Raw genomic sequence first — 24,730 nt, forward strand, 5'->3', positions numbered from 1 at the left:
TTGTCAGTTGTAGAACAGGGCCATTAAGTCAATAGAAACCCCTCTGCTTAATCAGCAATGTCCCAAATGCTTCTAGGGTTTCATGGTGACAAAAATAACAACTACAGCTAACACTGAGTATATACTATGTGCCACGAATTAACTCATTTAATACTTAAGTATTTTTATTGTCTCCAATTTCTAGTTGAAGAAATTTAGGCTTATATTCCTACAGCTAACCAGAGGAAGAGCCAGGTTTTGAACTCAAGTCTGTCTGGCTCTAAAACCTTGAGCTAGGACCTAGTTCTTCTTCAATTAAAATACTCCTTCAGGCCAGGTATGGTGGCTCACACCTGTCATCTCAGCAGTTTGGGAGGCTGTGGTGGGAAGATCCTTTGAGGCCAGGAGTTCGAGAACTGCTTGGGCAGCATAGTGAGACCCCATCTCTACAAAAAATTTTTAAAATGATCTGGGCGTGGTGGTGTGTGCCTATAGTCCCATCTACTCAGGAGGCTGAGGCAGAAGGATCACTAGAGCCCAGGAGACTGGAGTTGCAGTGAGCTGTGATCATACCACTGCACGCTGGCCTGGGCAGCAGAACAAGACTCTGTCTCAAAAAAAAAATTCTTTTTCAGTGAAAATGCCTACTACTGCTTAACAAGCATCTTCTACTCTTATCAGGCACATTTCCTCACTCTGGTGAGGAATATCTAGCACATAATATCTATTAATATTTTCAACCTCCATACCTTTGTTTGTTTTGGACTCTGTGCCCTTTACCAACCCCACTCCAGACAGAAAAATACTATATTCTTTCCACCAATCTTACCCTTTGAAGTCTCAGCCCAGTCCCACCTCCTTTCTAACAATGCTGATCTTTTTTTTTTGTTTCTAACCTGCTAAAGCATTTATAGTTTATGCTAGTCTCTTCAAACTGGGGTACACATACCACTAGGGCTACAAGGAGATTTTTCCAGAAAACACAGGAATAAATAATTTTAAAGGATTGATTTCTAGATCCTTGGTTTCCATAGACAGTCTTTTCCAAAACTGCTCTAATTATGCCTGTGATGAGGTTGTCAGGCTGGTTCTTTGTTCCCACCATCCCTTTCACAGTTACCCTTCTTCCACTTCACAAAGAAAACACAAAATATAAAGGAAGAGGTGAGAGGTGCTTATCTTTGGTTTAACATTTTCCAAGGGCACTAAACAAAGCCACAATTCAAAATATTGGTATTAGGGTAAGAAAGTAAATGACTTAGGACTGCATAAAAAATCTTTTTGCAACCACATGGTTTCCCATTCTTTGTTTTTAACAAAATTGAAGGAAGACCAAATTAAGTAGCCGCTGATGGATCATTAAAAACCATTTTTATTGGCAGCTCTCTGTATGATTTTTGGCATATAACTCAGAAGGAATTTGACAATCTGATTGTCATTCCATCTTATATTTATGAGAACAAGTTTTCTCAGTACTATAGCAATAGAAAATAGGAATAGAGACTTGTGCTGCCCGGAAGTCCGTCCTGCCACAGCCGCGGTCTGCGAGGCGGTGGGATGCCGCTGGCAGGACCTGCCGCTGCTGCTTGTGCTGGCGGCCCGGTTGGTGGCAGCATTCGAGCCCCTCAGCTTGGGCATCGGGGCGGCAGCCCTCACCTGCTGCTACGTGTCCTACATAGACGTCTGCCGCTTCACTGAGCGCTGCTGCCTCGAGGAGCAGCAGGCTCAACGCCTCGGGTACAGCCGGGGCGCGCGCGCTGCGGGTCGGCCCAACAGAGGACGGGGGTTCGAGGCCAGGCCCTGGGCCAGGCACATAGAGACGACCCCGCGGGCCTGTCAGGTGCAGGGTACCCAGACACAATCGTCCTCATTTGGGTGAGAGGGAAGACTGATGGGGCAGCCTAGGAATCGTTCGTGGGAACTCGGTCTGGACTCCAGCCCTGGAAGCAAGGCCTTCAGAAACAGTCTCCGGATCGTCAGGCTCTGACCAAGTACCATTGTAGATGAACTTTTAAAATCCCTTTCACACTTGAAAACAGTTGTGCGAGGGAGGCCTGGGGACCGTTTCCGACCCATGGCACCCACACCTACAAACCTGCTGTGACAACTAAATGATTAAACGAGTTCAAGGGCGCTGCTGCCGTCTGAAGAATAATAGGTTTTCACCTGCTGAAAACATTCTTCTACTCTTTTTTTTTTTTTCCTTCACACAGAGAGTGTTCACTGACTTGAAGTATTTTCAGTTAAAATTGGTGGCTCTTGCAGATACAGGCACTGTGTGATGGGAGAATGTGGCCCTGCACACTGAGCACCCTTGACCTGGAGTGAACTGTCTGCATATGAGCTGGGGGCTCCATCCAAGGCCTGCGCAGCAGACCAGGACAGACAGGTCCTTTCCGTCCATTGCTCTGACAGCTGATTACAGCCTGATCGTGGAATTCCTTCACCCATCCCTCACTAGGTGTCAGCCCCAGCCTTCCTTGTACCCCATCTTCTCCTGAACTTCACTCACTACTAGATTTCCTCCAACCACATCCTCATAGAGTCAGATCAAAATGAGACAATCGGCTTTGAAGATGAGTCCTTGGTTCCCATGGTAAAATGTTTATAACACTTTACACGTGGGTCATTCTCTTACTTTACTCCACAAAACCATTTGAAATCCATAGGACATGCTCATTCTCCAGGTTGACACATGCCCAAACTGAGCAGTCAGCTTGCAGATTCTGCATTGCCAAAAAAATGGGAGTATTGTACACTAGAAATGCTAGAGTTTTTGGCTGGGAGAGGTGGCTCACACCTGTGATCTTAGCACCCTGGGAGGCTGAGGCAGGAAGATCGCTTGAGGTCAGGAGTTTGAAACCAGCCTAAGCAAGAGTGAGACCCTGTCTCTACTAAAAATAGAAAAAATTAGCTGGGCATGGTGGTGAGCACCTATAGTCCAAGCTACTCAGGAGGCTGAGGCAGGAGGATCGCTTGAGCCCAAGAGTTTGAGGTTGCTGTGAGCTAGGCTGATACCACAGCACTCTAGCCTGGGTAACAGAGTGAGACTCTGTCTCAAAAAAAAAGAAAAAAGAAATTCTAGAGTTTACAAGGATATATATTTTTTATAATGTTTTCACTTCTGAATCTTAGATAATAGAAGTATATAGGACATTGCTTATTTTAAAACATGGAAAGGACACAAAATAGAATAATTACTTATTCCTTTCTCAGATATTCCTGAAACAAATGGTATGAATTTTTATGTTAAATGTGTGGTAATATATGGTCACAATTGTAGGTTGAACAATGAGGTCAGTCAGAAGTTGTAGCTGGTCCTGGGTGTCATCTGATAATGATACCTTATGTGGCAGCACCAGGCTGGACTGCTCCGATCACTGGGAAGTAATATTTAGATTCCAGCCAGTGTGGATCATTCTGTGTCTGTTCTATAGTTGCAATACAACTGCAGACACAAAATTAGAACATTGTGCAGCATTTTTACATATAAACTGTGGTAGAATGAATTTATGACATGGAAATGCCTTGTAGGGTATCACACTTAATCTTTAAAAAATGCCAAGGTGACCCTTAAAATTTTTTAATACATATTCTCAAATTGGAACTATTTAAATTACATTTCTTTACAACCTTTTGGATATCCTATCAAGAGGAGACAAGATTTTTCTCTTTTTATAATGATGCAATAAACTCAACGCATGTTGAACACCAAGAAAGAAAAAAAAAGAATAGAATTGATGCTGAATGTTGTGTCATTTGAGCAATAATTAATTAATTTATATACATAAACCTGAGCTAATTGAAAGAAGAACCCAGTCTGTCTATGCCATTAAGAGGTGCATTTCCAGTTAAAGTTTATGCTTTACGCCAACACTTATTTTCAAAATTAGTAATATATATGTTGTTTTAATCAATTGTGTATTAACAATAATTCTAATAATAACTCAATCTAGAGTACCACGTAGAGCCTATGATCATAAGAAATTTATTAATAGAAATCTTGCAATATGTAGATAATTTTAATGCAGAGAAGTATGATAGGATGATCAATAAAAGATTTCCAAACATAAAATTATTTTACATTATGATAAAACTCTCTGTGGGGAAAGTGAATTGGAAATATGAGTTAGTTCAAGGGGAAAAAAGAACAATCTAAATCTCCACCTGTTGAAAAAAAACTTGTTCATGTACTTTTTTTTTTTTTTTTTTTTGAGACAGAATATCACTCTTTTGCCCTGGCTAGAGTACTGTGGTGTCAGCCTAGCTCACAGCAACCTCAAACTCCTGGGCTCAAGCAATCCTTCTGCCTCAGCCTCCTGAGTAGCTGGGACTACAGGCATGCACCACCATGCCCGGCTAATTTTTTCTATATATTTTTAGTTGTCCAGATAATTTCTTTCTATTTTTTAGTAGAGATGGGGTCTCACTCTTGCTCAGGCTGGTCTTGAACTCCTAACCTTCAGCGATCCTCCTGCCTCAGCCTCCCAGAGTGCTAGGATTACAGGCGTGAGCCACCACGCCTGGCCTGTTCATGTACTTTTTAAATTGAATAATGGTAAGTATGAAATCACCATGTATTTAGATTCCACTGGATTATGTTTTGAAGAGTGATGTTATAGTTTTATTTTTAAATCTTGATATTTAAAATGTGCTGCAAGTTACATCCTTAGCAACTATTTGCACTTGGAATTATAAAATCTAGATGTTGACTTTAAAATGTATAAAGAGGTACATTGTTTTTTTAGATTCTTTTAGAGAATACATGAGAAGAAATACTTGAAGCCTACTAGGCTACACCTATAGTATGATTTGTTCTCATTTCTCTCTTGAGTAGTTTTCTTATTTTCCTACCTAGATTGCAATTTCCCTTTGAGTAAGAATAATGTCCAATTTTTTGTGTTTTTCCCCAGAGACTTGGGGAGAAGAGCATGTAAGCAAAATAAGCAGCTGTGGAGCTAAGCAAGGCAGGAGTTGACTTAAGCAGTCTTTGTACCCTGGCAGTATCGTAGCTCGTGCTCATAGATTTTACGGACATTGCTGATATTGCTCAATTCTGCTCTTTGGTCAGGAAGGTGTCCCCATCCCAAGATATAGTTCCTTCCCTCCCCCTACCTGCTAGTGATGCATGGAATTCCTTCAAATAATGTCACAAATCTTCAGTCCCCATTTATCAAAATGCATATATCCTTAGGAGAGGTAGCATTGACCTGGAATCAAATTAAATTAGATCACGTCCTAAGAGCAAATTTTTATAAAGGAGGATGAGGAGAACCAAGAGGTAGCTCTTCTTTTTTTTTTTTTTTTTTTTTTTAGACAGAGTCTCACTCTGTTGCCTGGGCTAGAGTGCCACGGCGTCAGCCTAGCTCACAGCAACCTCAAACTCCTGGGCTCAAGCAATCCTTCTGCCTCAGCCTCCCGAGTAGCTGGGACTACAGGCATGCACCACCATGCCCGGCTAATTTTTTTAAATATATTTTTAGTTGTCCAGATAATTTCTTTCTATTTTTTTAGTAGAGATGGGGTCTCACTCTTGCTCAGGCTGGTCTCCAACTCCTGAGCTCAAACGATCCTCCCTCCTCGGCCTCCCAGAGTACTAGGATTACAGGCGTGAGCCACCGCGCCCAGCCAAGTAGCTCTTCTTTATTAAAGTTATCCTAAGGAGTGGATTAGGTCGGACCTTATTCATTCTAAAATGATCAACCATATCAATATTTCTGGGAAAACACCATTCTTTAATGGAAAAGCTCTTGGTGCCCAAACTGACTGAGAAATGAAGATAACGTCTAAGATTAACTCTACTTGGCATCCAGTTTACAGTTCACCCCAAAGTAAAACTACGTAGTCACAAACGGGCCTTCCTTTGTGTGAGTGAATGGGCTAAAACACTTCCTTTCCTGTTTCTGGTAACTCCACATAATCATAATTTTTCTTCCTCTGCTGCAAGGAATATTTTTAGTGTAGTGCCTAGAACACAATAGGCACTCAATAGTTATTGATCAAATAAACAAATTTTCAGGAAGGGAAGAGACTCCTGAGGAGTTATTGATAATGAATTTAGACTGCCAATTAATCTGAAACCTAGATCCCTAAAAATTTGTATTTCTGATTCATTTTTCTCTGCAGCAAGTAAAAGGCAACTTTGCTAGGTTGCAGGCCTGCATCTCAGAACTCCGCATGTTACAGAGAGAAGGTTGTTTCAGACCACAAGGCACTTCTTTGCAGTTGGCAGTAGTGGATGGGCTCCAGCAGTTCAAACAATATAGCAGACATATGGCCACAGGTGCAGCTCTGACCTACACTTCCCTGGAGGTAAGAGATGCTAGCCTTTAGGACTCCAAGCCATCTTCTCATTTCAGGCAGTCTAGGTGCTTCATTGTTTATCATCCTCACATTGTTCTCTGTTTCATACACATTGAATGTAATTTTTAAGGCTAGATTTTCAGCTCCCTGCAGGCAGAGGACATGTTTCTTTTCTTCCTATAACCTGTACAATTCTTAATATAGACATAGGCATAAAGAGGAGCTCTAAAAATATGGACTGAAGTAAATTATAAGGAAAAACTGAAATCAAAATAAAATCTGAATATGCCATCTGCCTCTAGATTTTTGGAACTTGTAAAGCACACGTTGAACTGCCTAGATTGGTATTATACTTACCTAGGTATGCTTAGGAATTTATAATTGTTCTTAATCAAATCTTGGCACAAAATTGAGTAAATCTTCTTAGGATTAACAAAGGTAAAAATTGCTACTATTCTGGTGCCAGACTGAGACAATCTTAAAAATATAAATAAGTCAAGGCTGGATACTACACTAGGTATATGAGTGAGTGTGAGTTAAAACAGTTTCAGTTCTTATAACCTCAAGGATCAAACAGATGAGTTAAAAAATAATTATGTGGGATTTCTGGTTTCCAGCTCTGCATATATGGAGTTTGAAAGTCACCATTCCATTCAAAAGCTGAACAAACTAAAAAATGAACATCTCTTTTTAGATCCCTGGGGCAAACTGCTGCCTCCATACTTGGAGAGACATCAGACAGATACAGAGAATCACAACAGATACTGGAGCAGAAACCTCCAAGGGACCCAGTACTGGAGTAGGAAAACTTGAACTGTAATTGACAAATTGCTGGAGGCTAGGAGTGGACAAGTCTGAGAGTTAAAAACTCCAGGGAGACATAGTCATAGGAGGGCCCCCACCGCTTTTGTGAGTTTTACCATCAGGAACTCAAGTGGGCCCTCACAGTAAATATCAGGGAAAACTTCCCTCATGCCTCTGACAGGGAGGGAAAAGGGAACCATTTGAAATGTACCAGAGTGTTCTGTTCTTAACAAGTTCTGCCCTCATGAGAAACTAGTTAAACAGAGCCTAACCTGCTGGGGTTTTATCAGAACCTAACTGACCTGGAGGAAGGGAAATGCCAAACTCCAGCTAGTTGTACCCTTCCATGTAGCAGAAGAGAAATACTCAACTCCAGCCCACACTAGCTATCCTGTCCCACTTAAAGTGGTGGAGTGGGGGACTGAGAAACACTTGTGAAGTTCACAGTCCAGAGGCATAGATTAGCTAAAATACCAAGATCTTATCATAGAACTATAAAATGCGTCCCCTCTCCCCATTCCTTACCGCCACATTACTAAAGGCCTACTTAACAGCATTTCCTTTTAGCCCAGTACATCATATCCAACTATCAAGAAGAAATTATAAGGCATACTAAAAGGCAAAAAAAAACCACAGTTTAAAGAGACAGAGCAAGCATCATAACTAAACGTGGCAGGGATATTGGAATTACCAGACAACAGACTTTAAAACAACCATGCTTGATACACTGAGGGCTCTAATGGATAAAGTAGACAGCATGCAAGAACAGATAGGCAATGTAAGCAGGTGAAAATGCTAAGAAAGAACTAAAAAGAAATGTTAGAGATCAAAAACACTGTAAAAGATATGATGAATGTCTTTGATGGGCTTATTAGTAGACTTTCTTTATCATGGCTAAAGAAAGAATCTCTGAGCTTAAGGATATATCAGTAGAAACCTCCAAAACTGAAAAGCTTAAGCCAAAATACAAAACCAGAACATTATATCCAAGAATGGTGGGACAACGGCAAAAGGTATGGCTTAATGGCAATACCAGAAGGAAAAGGAGTTATGTGGGGGGGAGGGATGAATAGACAGAGCACAGAGGATTTTTAGGGCAGTGAAAATGTTCTATGTGATATTATACTGATGGATACATGTTATCATACATCTGTTCCAACCCATAGAGTGTACAATCAAAAGGAAACCCTAATGTAATCTATGGATTTTGGGTGATTATGATGTGTCAATAGAGGTTCATCAATTGCAACAAATATACCACTTTGGTGGAAAATGTTGATAATGGAGGAGGCTATGTATATGTGAGGGCAAGGGGTATATGGGATATTGCTATACCTTCCTTTTAGCTTTGTTGTGAACTTAAAACTGCTTTAAAAATGAAATCTTTTAAAATAATAATTGTGCTTTCCTCTGCATCCCTCTTCATCAATCAAAAACATCTAAGTGCGAAAAAAATTGCATATATTTAACAATTACCATCCAGAGTTTCAAAGTCTAAGAGAAAACTGCTAATAAAAACATAGTGTGGGCCAGGCGTGGTGGCTCATACCTGTAATCTTAGCACTCTGGGAGGCCGAGGCAGGAGGATTTCTCGCGGTCAGGAGTTCGAGACCAGCCTAAGCAAGAGCAAGACCCCGTCTCTACTAAAGATAGAAAGAAATGATCTGGAAAGCTAAAAATATATATAGAAAAAAATAAGCTGGGCATGGTGGCACATCCCTGTAGTCCCAGCTACTCGGGAGGCTGAGGCAGAAGGATTGCTTAAGCCCAGGAGTTTGAGGTTGCTGTGAGCTAGGCTGACACCACAGCATTCTAGCCCGGGCAACAGAGCGTGACTCTGTCTCAAAAACAAAAACAAACAAACAAACAAACAAACATAGTGTGTTCATTCTGATGGAATAAAACATTCAAATTATATACAAATACCTCAATATCCCTTCAGGTCAGATATATTGGTCAAGAGTAAGTATATTTTAGAGTCAAAAGAGCAAAAGAAATAGCTCAACTGGATCCAGCTTGAACGAGAAGAGAAATCAGAGTTAAATCCTCTTTGCATTAATCACAATAGCCACCACCACAGACTTCTGCTGTGTTTATCCTCCAGATATAAACTGTTATGTTCCTCACTCTGTACATCAGGGAGAATAAACACGTTGATTCTTGGATTTACTTTCAGATTACTGTTCTGACTTCCCAGCCTGGAAAAGAGGTGGTCAAACAACTGGAGGAAGGGTTGAAAGATACAGACCTAGTCCGAGTCAGGAGGCTTCAGGTTGTTGAAGTCACAAATGGAATCCTAGAGCATATGGACTCAGCGTCTCCTGTTGAAGATCCCAGCAACGATGGTAAGAATTTTTTTAACAAGGTAAAAAGAGTGGTAAGAATTTTAATGAGTAGTCTTTTATAGGTCAGGAAGATTATTTTCTACAGTCTCTTTATATTCTTAAATGATGAAGCCAGCAGATTTCACTGCAGTTCAGACATATGTTTCTAGGTGTTGGAATTGAGTTTTTTAAACAATTATTTTATTTCAGAAATAATGGTAAAAACTGAAATATTATGGACATAAAAAGTGAAAATTCCTTCTTTTGCTAATCACTTTGAAGAAATTGGGGTATCCTTCCTAACATTCCTTTACATATACATACATACACATACACACACATACACACTTAATATTTTAATGGGATCATGATATACCTAATATTCTGAAAACTTTTTTGTTAATGTGTGTTAAATGTCTATGTCATTTTTAATGGCTACATGGTTTTTTATTGTGTGGTCGTACCATAGTTTATTTCTTTAATCACTTATTAATGAACAATTTGGTTTCTTACATTTTGCTATATAACTAATGCTATATGAACAGACTTATATGCATGGGCTGGCTTCATGAGCTAATGACCAGTGTAGTCACACGGAGTCCTAAGTGCAGAAAGGCCTCATGCTTGGGATTTAATGCTCTTTGGTTATTGTCTTAAAATTCTTAATTTATCTTTGAATTTGTGTTTTGTAAGTGAAGTTTGAAGGAATAGTGGAGCATGCGCCAGGAGCTGAGAACCTAGGCTTACACATGCCCTGCCTTCTGCCTCCTTCCCACCTCCCCAGAATGGGAGCTCACTCATTTGCCAGCTCACCAGCCACCCAGTGACCACTGCTGCCCTCTGCTGGCCTCTGCACCAGCCACCCAGTGACCACTGCTGGGCAGGAGCCTGGACACCTGGGTCAAGGTCAGCATACATGCCTTTTGTGCTGAGTTGCAGGAGGAGGGCCCCAGGCACCTGTGAGGGTTCTCATTAGCTTGGCAATTATCCTGGTGCCTACGAGAATGTGACATTAATAGCAAATAAAAGAAAAACACCACAACATGATGAAAATGATGAATAAGTTCTAGAGATCTGGTGTACAACGTTATGCCTAAAGTTAACAATACTGTACTATACACTTAAAAATGTGTTAAGAGGGTAGATCTCATGTTGTATTCTTACCACAATTTAAAAAAACACAAAACACACACACACACACACACACACACACACACACCATGATAGCTCAAGAAAGAGACCATGTAACACTTGAAGGTGCTGACTCGGGAAGGGGGGGGTGGGGGGGGAGGGACATATACCTACATCATGGGTGCAACGCGCACTACCTGGGGAACGGACACGCCTGGAGCTCTGACTTGGGGGGAAAGGCGGTACATGGGCAACGTATGTAACCTGTAATTCTGTATCCCCCATAACAATAAGATGAAATAAAAAAAAAAAAAAAGAATGAAGACAAAAAAGAAAAAAAAAGAAAGAGACCATGGAAAAAAGGAAAAAGTTTTATATTTTAGCACTTTTAATGGCATTTTTTTCCCTGCTTTTTGAACAGGGGCTCTGCATTTTCATTTTGCTCTGGACCCACAAGTCATATAGCCTTCCCTGTTTATGTGTATAATCATGTGTTTGCGCAAGTATTTTCGGTAGAATAAATTCCTAGAAGTAAAGTTAATAGGAGATAAAACAATATATACACACTTCAGTAGGCATTACCAAAAAGCTCTCCAAAAAGATCATACCATTTACACTTCCACCAATAGTAAATGAGACTTTCCTACTAGGAATTATCCTTGTTTGGTTGGTTTTTTTTTTTTTTTTAATCTTTGCTAATGCAATGGGAAAAAATTGTTTTTGAAATTAGACTTTTATTCTTGAATTACCTCCTAGGATTATTTTGGAGAGAAAGTATGGAGTGGTCCTACATGGTGGTCTTTCCCCTTGTTCCATTTACCCTATTGACATGTTTTTTTTTCTTTTTATAATTCTTTTATAAATTTTATTTTAACTCTACATAGTTAAATGACATTTTTCTTGATATTTACATTCTGAAAAATATTCGTGTTTACCATAAACAAATTAAAATGCAATCACTCATAATCCTATACTTCCTAGAAGAAGAAATATTCAAACTTTGTCTTAGAGGACAAGCAGGAATTAGCCAAGCACAGGAAGAGGAAATGGATACTCAAAGAGGAGACCCAGGCCAGGCTCGGTGGCTCATGCCTGTAATCCCAGCACTTTGGGAGGCTGAGGCAGGAGGATCACTGGAGGTCAGGATTCAAGACCAGCCTGGGCAGCAAAGACCTTGTCTCTGCAAAAACATTTTTTTAAAAAATTAGCTGGTTATGATGGCATGTGCCTGTAGTCCTGGCTTCTCAGGAGACTGAGGCAGGAAGATGGCTTGAGCCCAGGAGTTGGAGGTTGCAGTGAGCTATGATTGTGCCACTGCATTCCAGCATGGGCAACAGAGTGAAGCCCTGTCTCAAAAAAAAAAAAAAAAAAGAGATCCAGAGACATGAAAAAGCAAGATATGATCAACCTTCAGAGAAGTGCCCATAGTTCCCTATACCATAGCCTCTCTCGGGCAGAGGTGGGAGCCAGGCTGTAAAGGTAGACAAGGGTTAGATGAGAAGGGCCATCTATGCCATGCTAACACTTTTGGATTTCATTGTAAGGCAATCGAAATTTATGAAAATATTTTAGTCAGGAAGTCAAGTAGAGATTCCCAAATTATAGCGTTTAAAAGTCTTGAAGATCTTTCCGTATAAATACATAGAGATAATTCATTAAAGAAAGAGTTTCTCGTCTACGGCCATACCATCCTGAATGCACCTGATCTCGGAAGCTAAGCAGGGTTGGGCCTGGTTAGTACTTGGATGGGAGAAAGAGTTTCTCAGCCAGTTTTAATTCATCCAACACTCAAGTTATGGTTCACTGTCCTGCAGTCCTTTCTGGCTTTATTGGCCTCTTCCGAGGTTATGCACACGTGGAGGGGCCCGCTGTCTGATACCATTGATCTCTTCCTGGTCCCACGTGGATAACTTCACTCTTCCTCCCCCTCCTACCCCCGTTGCCCTTTAATTAGGTAGGAGGGTTGGTAACTAAGGGTATGGTTCCTGTCAGATTCTAACACTTGTGGATAAAACTACAGACATTGTTACCAGCCTTAGCCATGTGATTCGTGGGCTCTCACTTACTGGGCACACTCAGCTTTCCTCAAGCCAGTCTCCTCACTGACTGTCCTTTCTCTCCATCCCTCCATTCATAGTAGTCTTTTCCTCTGAATTTCCTTTCCTTTCCCCTCAATTTCTTCCTCCGTGCTCTTCCAGCCAAGGAATCCTCCCCATTCCTTAAATCCTAATTTATGTTAATTACTACTGTATTGATTTTCCTCTCTTTAGAACAACTACATCACTTGTGTTCTGCACCACACAATTTAGCACTTAATTATATACCATGTAGAATTGTTCATTGCTTTATTGTGTGATAATTTTGTTTCCTCTCCTAAATTGTAAACTAGTTGATATCTTTTCCCTTGCCTTAAGCTTTAAGCACCTTGAGATTAGAAACTCATTTTATTCATTTCTGTATCGGTGTATATCCTAGATTATCAGTGGGCTGTTCTTGGTCTGCCTGGAATTCCCTATATCCCCTCTGTCTGGTAACACCTCCACCTTCCTGGTCACAGAATAGGCCCAGGCTGAGACAATCATAGCTCTCCAGGCCAATAGTCAGAGCCCTTCCCATTGGGTTTTCAAAATGAACCTGTGATAGAGAAGCTCTTTTTCTTTCTCTTTGGCTGAGGACAGATCAGGCATGGACTGTGTTCTTTTCTACCTTCAGTGACTATTCCTAGAAAGAACTTGTTGCGTCTCTAATGGCACAGATCTTAGAGTGCTCTGAGGCTACCTGATAAAAGAGCTTTTAAATGCAAGAAAGCAGCTTTATATGATACCTTGTGTCAGTGCTGCTGACTCTTCCAGTGACTTCCTGTTTGCTTCTAAATAATGCATCATCCCATAAATTGCTTGTAATTCCTCTTTGTGGGTTAAGTGTATATGGCTCGTTGCTTGAAATTATTCTAGTTTGCCTGTATTTTCTGCATAATTAATTCCTTTTTTCACTTAGTGTTTTGCTTCATCTTGGTGTTGTTATCAAGACATTAGCAATAGTAACGAACAGGACTCCTGCCCTCAAGGAACTTAAAAATCTTAAAGTCCTCAGGACACAACCACAATATTGCAAAGTAGTGTATGCTACTCCACGTGGGTGGTTATCAGCCTAGAGATCAACAGGCCAGGAGGAAGCCTGAGTTCTTTGGTCCGGTGAGTAGCATCATGAAAATGGTGCTTTGGGCAGATGAAGCGGAAGAGAGTCTAAAGGTGAAGAGAAGAAGGAGGCACCATTGCCAACCAACAAGTACAGCACAACATTTATTAATCAATAAAATGTTTTACTGTGTGCTAGACGTGAGGAGTACACAAGAGTGTAAGATATGTGCTTCCGAGGAGCTTAACAATTTAGTTGAAGAGACAAACACTATACACGAGTAGCAGAACCCCACAGAATCTGCTGCTAAGATACCTGGCACTGATAAGTATAACAGCTGTATGTAGGAAGAGAGCAGCAGCTCCTAGCATACAGTTAGGAGAGTGGCAAAGCAACTGAGGCATTAAAGCTAGTGCCACTCCCAGGATACCTGAGGCAGGAAGACAAGACAGAGAGGATGGTACCTGGCCAAAACACTCTCAACAGGCCTAACAGTACCCTAGCTTGGACTTTTCTCCACTTAGCATTTTGATGCCCCTCTCTCCTACAGTTTTGTCTGCTGAGGCCCAGCCAGGCCCAGCTTTGTCCTGTGGCCTTGCCTTTCTTCCTAAGGCTCTCAAATTTGAACTCCTGTAAGCTATTCCAACTGCCTATAGCACAACATAGCAGGAAGGGGGTGGTTGTCTTGTCTTTAAATGTTCTCAGATAAACTACACAAAACGGTTTAAGTGATATGTCTGTATTATATTAAGGTTAAATCAAAAGGAAATGTTTCATATAAAATACTGGGGAAAATCACTTTAAATATTTATCCTAAGGATTAAATCTAACTTTGGAGGTGGAACAGTCACATGGCTTGTAAGCAATAAGACAAAAAAAAAAAAATTAGCAACAGCAGCTTCTCTCATTCTCAGAAAGATGAATGCATCAGAATTAGGTGACCTGAGTCTAAATCCCAATTCTATCACCTACTAGCTATGCAACTTTTGACAAGGTACTTAGCCTCACTAAGACTTAGTTATTAATTCATACCCTATGCAGTAGTTGTGGGAATTAATGTTTATTAATTGCCTAATAGACAGTAAATACTCAGTAAAAGTTAGCTATTCTTATTAATATTTTCGAAATTGTTTGGATTAATATATGTATGGTTTAGTATATCTCTGAGATTTGTTATGATGACCAAGTCCTAAGTGGACTGTCATTACCTGAAGCCCTTTTCTTTTTTTTTTTTTTTTTTTTGAGACAGAGTCTCACTCTGTTGCCTGGGCTAGAGTGCCATGGCATCAACCTAGCTCACAGCAACCTCAAACTCCTGGGCTCAGGTGATCCTCCTGCCTCAGCTTCCGAGTAGCTGGGACTACAGGCATGCGCCACCATGCCTGGCTAAATTTTTCTAAATATTTTTGGTTGTCCAGCTAATTTCTTTCTATTTTTTTAGTAGAGACGGGGTCTCACTCTTGCTCAGGCTGGTCTCGAACGCCTGAGCTCAAACGATCCACCCACCTCAGCCTCCCAGAGTGCTAGGATTACAGGCGTGAGCCACCGTGCCCAGCCAGAAGAAATTTTTTATGACAAAGGTTGGGGAGGAGGACAGATTTCCTAAATGAGACACAAAGTTTGCTAATTATAAAATAAACGATTGATAAATGTAACTACATTGAAATTAAAAATTTCTGTTCACTAAAAGATACTATGAAAAAAGTGATGACAGATCACAACTACATTTCCAACTCATATGATCAATAAAGAATTGTTATCAGAATATATATTACAAGGCATATTCACAAAGAAAACAAATAATCAGCAGCTACATTTAACAATGTGGATGCATCTTCTCAATATTGAGAAAAAAGCAGGTAACCAAAGGTATATACTATGCGATACTTCTTTATAAAGCTTAATCAAAACTAAAATAATAAAATGTTATTTAAAATAATAAAATTAGGCCAGGTGCAGTGGCTCACGCCTATAATCCTAGCACTCTGGGAGGCCGAGGAGGGAGGATCGTTTGAGCTCAGGAATTGGAGACCAGCCTGAGCAAGAGTGAGACCCTGTCTCTACTAAAAAAATAGAAAGAAATTAGCTGGACAACTAAAAATATATAGAAAAAAAATTAGCCAGGCATGGTGGCACATGCCTGTAGTCCCAGCTACTCGGGAAGCTGAGGCAGGAGGATTGCTTGAGCCCAGGAGTTTGAGGTTGCTGTGAGCTAGGCTGATACCATGGCACTCTACTCAGGGCAGTGGAGTGAGACTCTTTCTCAAAAAATAAGTAAAGTAATAAAGTAATGAAATTACTTTTAAAAGGAAAGGAATGACAAAAACAAAATTCAGTGTGGCAAAGTTTCCTCTGGAGAAGATCAGGAAAAAGCATACAGGGCTATTGATAATGTTCTAAGTTGAATAAAGCAGTCATGAGTGTTTATTTTGTTGTTATGCTTCACAGCATATATGTGTGTGTGGATATATATGTACATATATATATAACCTCACATGTATTCATTTGCATATCATAAAATTTTACAATAGCTTTTTAAAGAATGGCTAAGTAATAAATATGCCAAAACTAAAATGGCCACTGTGATCAATACACTTTGACATCCAGAGAGCCTCTGTCCAGGCTGCAGTCTGCACTCATTGGGTATGTGAGTCTTTCAGCCAGTTACAAATCAACCTAACGATGCTGTCAACTAGTCTACATTTCTCAGCCACACACAAGGATATCAGGTTCCCTTGCTAAGTGCTCACAAACCATCTGTTTAATATTTCCTCCTAGACTTTTCCAAGGATTGATGTCAAGCACTTTTAGAAAGGTATTTTATCCATATGTGTTCTCAGGAAACACCAAATGTTAACAACCCAAACATAGAAGATAAGGATTCATTACTTGCTAAAGGATTCCAGAAAGAAAGAGGGTGGGGGGAGCCTCTTCTACGCTTCAGTGCAATTGTCAGACTATAGATATTGATTTTTCCCCATTCAGTGTCTTCGAAAATAGACCAGAAAACACAACTGTTCATTGAGTTTGTCTTTGATAACTACATTAAAGTCATTTCCCTGTGGCATTAAGACTATATTAGAACCACAGTTGTATTTATTTCCTAAATATTTTAAACAAAGAGAGACATTTATTTATTTCATTAACAGAAGCCATGGTCTCAGAAAAATTGCAACCCCTCCCTTTTTAAAAATTGAATTAACTAATTTTTGAGTATAGCAGAAAATCTAAAGTTATTTGAAAATTGAAATTTAAAAATTTTTTCTTACAAACTTTATTGAGGAATCATTTGCATGCCATAAGTTGCATCCATTGAAAGTATACAATTCAATGAGTTTTGACAGTTGTGTAAGACCACAAATCATCACCACACGCGGTGGCTCATGCCTGTAATCCTAGCACTCTGGGAGGCCGAGGTGGGCGGATCGTTTGAGCTCAGGAGTTCGAGACCAGCCTGAGCAAGAGCGAGACCCCGTCTCTACTAAAAATAGAAAGAAATTATATGGACAGCTAAAAAAAATATATATAGAAAAAATTAGCCGGGCATGGTGGCACATGCCTGTAGTCCCAGCTACTCGGGAGGCTGAGGCAGGAGGATCGCTTGAGCTCAGGAGTTTGAGGTTGCTGTGAGCTAGGCTAACGCCACGGCACTCACTCTAGCCTGGGCAACAGAGTGAGACTCTGTCTCAAAAAAAAAAAAAAAAAAATCATCACCACAATCAAAATATATAACATTTCAGCGCAGTGGCTCACGCCTATAATCCTAGCACTCTGGGAGGCTGAGGTGGGAGGATCACTCGAGGTCAGGGGTTCGAGACCAGCCTGAGCAAGAGCGAGACCCCGTCTCTACTGAAAAAATAGAAAGAAATTATCAGGACAACTAAAAATATATAGAAAAAATTAGCTGGGCATGGTGGTGCATGCCTGTAGTGACAGCGAGTCGGGAGGCTGAGGCAGAAGGATTGCTTAAACCCAGGAGTTTGAGGTTGCTGTGAGCTAGGCTGATGCCATGGCACTCTAGCCCGGGCAACAGAGTGAGACTCTGTATCCAAAAAAAAAAAAAAAAAATATGTGTGTATATATATATATATATATATATACACACACACATATATATATATATAACATTTCCATTATCCCCAAAAGATTCCCCTTTCCCCTTTACATTCCATGCTTCTCTCCATCCCCAGGTAAGACCACTGATCTGCTTTTTGTCTGTACATTAGTTTACATTTTATATAAGTGGAATCATACAGTATACACTTTTTGTGTCTGGGTTTTTTCACTGAGATTTTGAGATTCATCCATGTTGTTTATATCAGGAGTGAGTTTGTTACTGTTGCTGACTAGTAGGATATTGCATGAATATGTCACTTTTTTTTAACCATTCACCTGTTAATGGGCATTTCAGTTATTTCCAGTTTTTTACTATTGTGAAGAAAGCTGCTGTGAGTATCCATACACAAATCATGGTGTGGATATATGTTTTCATTTTTCTTTGATTTTACTGTGTTTATGGTTCATCTTTTCCCATCCATTTACTTTCAACCCATTTATGTCTTTATACTTAAAGTCTATCTCTTATAGACAGCATATAATTGGGTCTTGCTTTTTATCCATTCTAATGATCTCTGGCTTTTATTTGGAATGTACAGTCCATTAACATTTACCATAAGTATTGATGTAGTTGGATTCAGGTCTACCATTTTATTTTTTGTCTGTCCTCTCTGTTTTTTGTTCATCTTTTTCCCTGCTTTCCTGCTTTCTTTTGGCAGTCCCTGCTTCTTCCCCTTAGAAACACACAAGCCTAAGGAAAAGAGATCCCAAAAAGGCTACTTACCCAGCCAAAATAATTGCTCTAGGAACTTTTTCTTTCCTAATTCATCTGTTTACTAAAGGCTGAAATATTACATTTGAAATTAGGTTGGGACCTATCTCAGAGCTAGGTGGTCCACTATAGTCTGAATGTTGTGTCCTCCCTAAATTCATATTTGAAAGATAGTATAATAAGTATAACAAGATAGTATTAGGAGGTGGGGGCATTAGGTGGTGACTAGGTCATAAGGCAGGGCAGAGTCCCCATAAATGGGATTAGTGCCCTTATAAAAGAGTCTCAGGGGAGCTTATTTGCCCCCTCTGCCATGTGAGGACACAGTGAGAAGGTGCCATCTATGAACCAGGAAGTGGGCCCTCACCAGACACTGAATCTGCCAGTGCCTTGATCTTGGACGTCCCAGCCTCCAAAACTGTGAGAAGTAAATTTCTGTTGTTTATAAGCCACTCAGTTTATGGTATTTTGTTATAGCAGCCCAAATAGACTAAAACAGGGCCCACAGTTCCCAAGTTTGTCAGTAATGATGTAAATCATCCATTATGAACCATTAGTATTTCATTCTTTAGTTAACAGTCAAGTCTTTTTTCAACCCACCTTAAACTGTACTAGCTGGATGAGGGGCAGATGGGTGGACAACCTCTAACAGTAGAATTCCCTGGGTACCTGACCAGAGCTGGGAAAGAGGTATGTCCACTCCAAGCTGAGGGATCTCTGCTTAAGCTCTGCTCATGGAACTCCCAGATTCCTTTTCCCCCTTTCCTCACTGCCCACCAGCACCACTCAACAGGAAAGCGTGTATGATAGGGCCGGGCTGGGACATGTGGGCACCCCATACAAGCTGATAGCACACCTTCAAACAAAAATTTTTTAAATGCTAATTCAATGATTGTTTACAAGCCAAGAGCTGAAAAGAAAAAGAGAAAGGAAAAGGAGCACTGTCTCAGCTCTGTCCCCTGCAATCTTGCACACTTCCTGAGCAAAACTAAAGGCTTGTAATAATGAAACCTACCCTTCTTCAAAGCAAGTATAGTGACCACCTGTTGTTATACAAGTGTGCTCATTTGGGGGTCTCATCCTTCACCCCAGCAACTTATTAGCTAGTCCTCACTTCCTCTTTCATTCTGCTCTAGCCTTCTTGCTATTCCTCCAGCACACCAAGCTCATTCCCACCTCAGGACCTTTGAACTTTCTCATCCCTTTATAAGGAACCATCTTCCCACAAATATGTTCGTGACTCACTTCATTTCATTCAAGCCTCTGCTCAACCATCACCTTCTTAGAAAACACTTCCCTGGCCAGTCAAGCTAAAAATTTACACACACACACACACACACACACACACACCCTTCCTGCTTTATTTTTCTTCATAGTATCTATCATTGTCTGCAATTTATTCTGTTTTGTTTGTTTATTGTCTGTTCTCCCACTAGAATGTAAACCACAAAAGCAGTTAATTTGTCTTTTTTCTTGATGACACCAGCCAGTGCCTAGCTCATAAAAGGTGCTAAATTAATAATTGCTTGAATGACAAATTAAATGAGTGAAAGAATGAATAAGTGAATGAGTAACAGTTCTCTCCCTAAGAAGAATTCTGGGATATAAATTTTGTCTATCTCATTACAGTTCTAGTAATGTCTTAACCCTCTTGTAGATAGGGACCCAGGAGAACAGTCACCACTAGGGCCATTAGTGCACTCACCTCTCTGCACTGAGTCCACAGTAGCCATCACCACCACCACTCCTGTCACCTCTTTTCAAGGGTCTTCTCCTTTTCCCCAGGGACCAAGCATCACCTCCATAAATGAGGCAAATGAGCCCAGGAAGACAAGCTGGACTGCTCCAACATTGTGACCTGTTGGATATTATCATCATGTGTTAATTTAAGGAGAGTGATTGGATGACTCTGCATAGTTGTTCCTGAATAAGCTTTATCTGCTTTGATTACTTATCCTAGTTGTTAACATCCTGTAGCTATCCTGTATTCACAGAGTAGACAGCTGATTGTAAAATGACCCAGGCAGACTAAATTACTGTGACTCCATAGTCTCTGTAGTGGTTCCTGACCTTTTAGAGGTCATAAAGCTCTTTAGAGAATCTAATAAAAGCTAAGGGCCTATCCCCTTTCTCTACCACACCAAATACATACATGTATATACAGATGAAAGTCTATGTAATTTCAAGGGGTTCCGAGAACCCCTGAAGCCCATCTATGACACCCAAGGACAGGCTACATGAATGCCATTTGGAGAGGAACACGTCCAGTCTAGAGGCCAGGGACCTTGGGGACTGGGGAGGATGTACAGAACTGGGCAGGAGAGCCTTTTCCAGGCATCTACTTTAGACATTATATGTCAAGAGAGAAATACAGCCCTTGTATATGCAAGAATGTGTGTTAAAGTCTACCATTTTAAACACACTTAAATTTTAAGCCTCCTTCTGAGACGGTCTGCTTTAGGCATTACCTGACTTTCAATCATTTAGCTTTCTTAGTTTTTCCCATTTTTGTGTACCTTCCCGAAAAGCTCAGAGCTCAGTAAAAGATGTCACTGCTTGTGGCCACAGGGGGGCAGGATAAGTCCAAAACCAATGTGAACGCTGGCTGCACCTTGCGGGCTGCAGGGAACCAGGCCTTCCTTATTCACTCACCTTAACCACTCAGACACAGAACAGCAGCTTCGCTCCTATACCCTTTCTATTTCGTCCTGTCGGCATGACTCATTCGCCCAGTGCACAGTGCTCTACTCTCAAGCCAGTGAAGGAGATGCTCTTCAACATCTAAGAACTGAGAAACCCCCCAGATCCCCAGGTTTAGCACATTTATTTGCATTTGTGAGGAACAGTACGTCCCAAGTGTTGGTGTTCTTATGTATGGTAGTGGTGAGCAGAAAGCAGTGACCAAGGGAAGTGACTGGGGGGAAAAGTTTTTAAAAAGTAAAGTACAGGCCAGGTGCGGTGGCTCACGCCTGTAATCTTAGCACTCTGGGAGGCTGAGGCAGGAGGATCGTTTGAGCTCAGGAGTTAGAGACCAGCCTGAGCAAGAGTGAGACCCTGTCTCTACTAAAAATAGAAAGAAAATTAGCTGGACAACTGAAAATATATAGGAAAAAGTTAGCCGGGCGTGGTGGCACACGCCTGTAGTCCCAACTACTTGGAAGGCTGAAGCAGAAGGATTGCTTGAGCCCAGGAGTTTGAGGTAGGCTGAAGCCACAGCACTCTAGCCCGGGCAACAGAGTAAGACTCTGTCTCAAAAAAAAAAAAAAAAAAAAGTGAAGTAAATTATTATCCTATAAGAGCTAATCATTTTGTTAATTAGAGAGAAGGAAGAAAATGACATTTGTTGGACCTAATGCATGCCGTTCATAGATGATCATCTCACTCTTTAATGCCTCACTATAACTAAGAAATAAGTTGTACTATCCCACTTTGCCCAAAATCACATAGTTAACAACTTTCAAGCCAGGAGTTAAATCCTGGTCTTTCCATTAAGTCCCGTTGCCTTTCATAAACTCAAGAAAAGAAGAAAATCCTTCAGAAGAAACAACTTAGCACATGTGATTAATATTGCCCGAATGAAGCCCGCAGATACTCAGGGAGTGATAATTAAAGCCAGATAAGGGAGGATATAATTAAGCATAACTTCCTGGACACAGTCCTGAGTTGAATTGTGGGGGAGATGCAGGCCATGGATTGACAGAGTAATAAAAGCACTAAGGAAGGAAGGAAGTCATGTGGCAGGGAGACTAAGTTAGCTGAAGCAGAAGAGTTACAGGAAAAGGTAATGAGAGCTGAGGAGGAGGGAGCAATTGTTCAACTCAACAGGCATTTGCTAAGCTTCAGCTCTATGTAAGACACTAATAGGGAGGATTCAAGTAAAAAGAAACAATTCCTACCCTTGAAGAGTTTACATTTAAATGGCGCAGATATCAAGGAAAGGATGGGTAGGATACTTGTGGAATATTGGGTAGTACCAATTGGTACAGGATGCGTGAGTGACAGCAGGAAGGCAGTATGTGCTCTTTAGCAAAGGAGGAATCTGATGAAACTGTGTTTCAGAAAGAGTAACAATTGTAACTGGAAGTGGTATGTAAGAAGTATTGGAGGGGAAGAAATGAGTTTGCTAGGATAGCTAAGAGGCTACTCCCATAATCTAGGCACAAGGAAATGAATGCCTGGACCAGTGACAGAGAAAATGGAAAAGAAGTTCTCTCTCTGAAGTGTTCTGGTTTATAAATTAGTCTCTAGTTTGGATAATATGAGTCTGTCCCGAGAGGATGCTCACTCCCTTCTGAGACTACAAAACTGAAGGCTCAAGCTCAAAGCACAGCACCTCTATGCAGGTTACATGAGAACGTTTTCAAAAGAAACAGCCCTGCTCTGTGGCTTTCCAAAACTGTGTATGTTAAGAAGTTAAAAAGAACGTCAGAATGTTGATGGAGTGTCATCAGGGAAGACTGGCTGCCTGACTGGCTGCCCGAAGGCCCTAATGGCATGGCATTTTCCTTCATACCTGGTCCTTTAGCTTTGCAGCATCAGAAAGTTGATTGTGTCAACACCTTCTCAGAGACACACTCACCTTCCCAAGCTCAAGAATGAAGGATAAGCCAGAACCATAACCACCATAATCACCAAGAGCAGAGACTTGACAAACATATCCCTGCCAGTGGGACACAACAGGAAGTCAGCGTGCCTTCTCTGAGCCACGCGTGGACGAGTACTGCTAGCGTGTGCCCGTGTTGCTCCCCTTCTCTGTGCTTCATTTCTGACTAGCCCTCTACCCTTCCAATAGATACATTCGTGGCTTAGATATGCCAGTAGCATAAATAAGGCTACAGCCAAATCTTGCTGTGGTCAATAAGCCATTCTCACTTCTTAAGGTAACTGTTTTTCACTGACCTCAGCACTCTGTGTTGATTTTATGGTTTAATTGTCTAAGGAAACCCCTATTTTTCTTATTTCCAGATTCTTTTTTTTTTTTTTTTAGGAGACAAGGTCTCACTCTGTTCCCCAGGCTGATTGCATTGGCTCCATTGTAGCTCACTGCAACCTCCAACTCCTGGGCTTGAACCAACCTCCCACCTCAGCCTCCCAAGTAGCTGGGACTACAGGCACGAGCCCCCACACTTGGCTAATTTTTCTTTTTCTTCTTTTCTTTCTTTTTTTTTTTTAAAAAAAGACAGGGTCTCACTATGTTGCCCAGGCTGGTCTCAAATTCCTGGCCTCAAGAAATTCTGCTGCCTCGCCCTTCTAAAGCACTGGGATTACAGGTGTGAGCCACCATGCTCGGTCTTATTTCCAGATTCTTAATGGGAGATAACTTTGCATTATGCCCTCACATTGTCCATGGTAGGAGTTTCTAATCTTCTACCCTTTGCCCAGAGAGAGAAAAAAAAGAAACATTTACTTCTCTTCTCCAAAGTTCTGTCATTTGTACTGTGAGCAATTTTATCCTTTCCACTTCCCGAGCTCCTTTGCTCAATTCTTTAACTGCCCCCTTATGCTTTAAGAACTGTTTCACGTCACTGAAGAGAAGCTCCTCAGTCATTTCCATACTTGTTACTCAAGTCAAAGTCTAGGTAGGTTTCAGGCTCAGAAAAATTAAATTGTTCCTTGTTTTGCCTGTGACAAAATAAGATTAACATTAGCTGGCGCAGTGGCTCATGCCTGTGATCCCAGATACCTGGGAGGCTGAGGCAGAATGATCACTTAAGCCTAGAAGTTGGAGGCTGCAGTGAACTATGATCACGCCACTGTAGTCCAACCTGGGCAACTGGGCAACAGAACGAGACCCCATCTCTAAAAAGGAAAAAAAGATTCACTGGCAGTTTCTTTATATATGTCATGGTAGTACTGTAAAACATAATGTGGCATATGAGAGTTTGAGGATGAGTGGTCAAGATTAATGTTGTTTTGTAAACTCCTTAAAGGCACAGAGTGTCCTATATATCGATGGAATGAATGAAATAACTAGTTAACTAATGAATCCTCATAACTATTCACAGAAAATAGTAGAGTTTTAATCATTCTGGCCATAGAGAAATGCATTAGTTGCCCCTTTTCAGCCACAGGATAAGTTGCTAAATATGATATGAAGTCATCTAAATCTCACCACACCTCCCCTGTGTTGGAACCAATGCGTTGGACTGAAGCCCCTTTGTTCCCTGTGGAAAGTCTGCCACCTCTGCAGACTTGTCCTCAGGAATGTCGTTCTAGAAATAAT

General features: G+C 40.8%; 1 protein-coding gene across 2 annotated transcripts in view; it reads left to right on the forward strand.

Annotated features, from left to right (window-relative positions):
* The window catches only part of M1AP (meiosis 1 associated protein), a 60,826-nt gene that overhangs the window by 13,439 nt on the left and 22,657 nt on the right, over positions 1-24,730 (forward strand). For both annotated transcript variants that reach the window (XM_069494868.1, XM_069494867.1), the window contains exons 2-3: positions 6,106-6,291; positions 9,263-9,431. In XM_069494868.1, the coding sequence (XP_069350969.1) occupies positions 6,106-6,291; positions 9,263-9,431 (355 nt within the window). The remainder of the gene's footprint in view (positions 1-6,105; positions 6,292-9,262; positions 9,432-24,730) is intronic.

This window comes from Eulemur rufifrons, chromosome 19 (genome assembly GCF_041146395.1).
Source record: "Eulemur rufifrons isolate Redbay chromosome 19, OSU_ERuf_1, whole genome shotgun sequence".
Classification (NCBI taxonomy): Eukaryota; Metazoa; Chordata; class Mammalia; order Primates; family Lemuridae; genus Eulemur; species Eulemur rufifrons.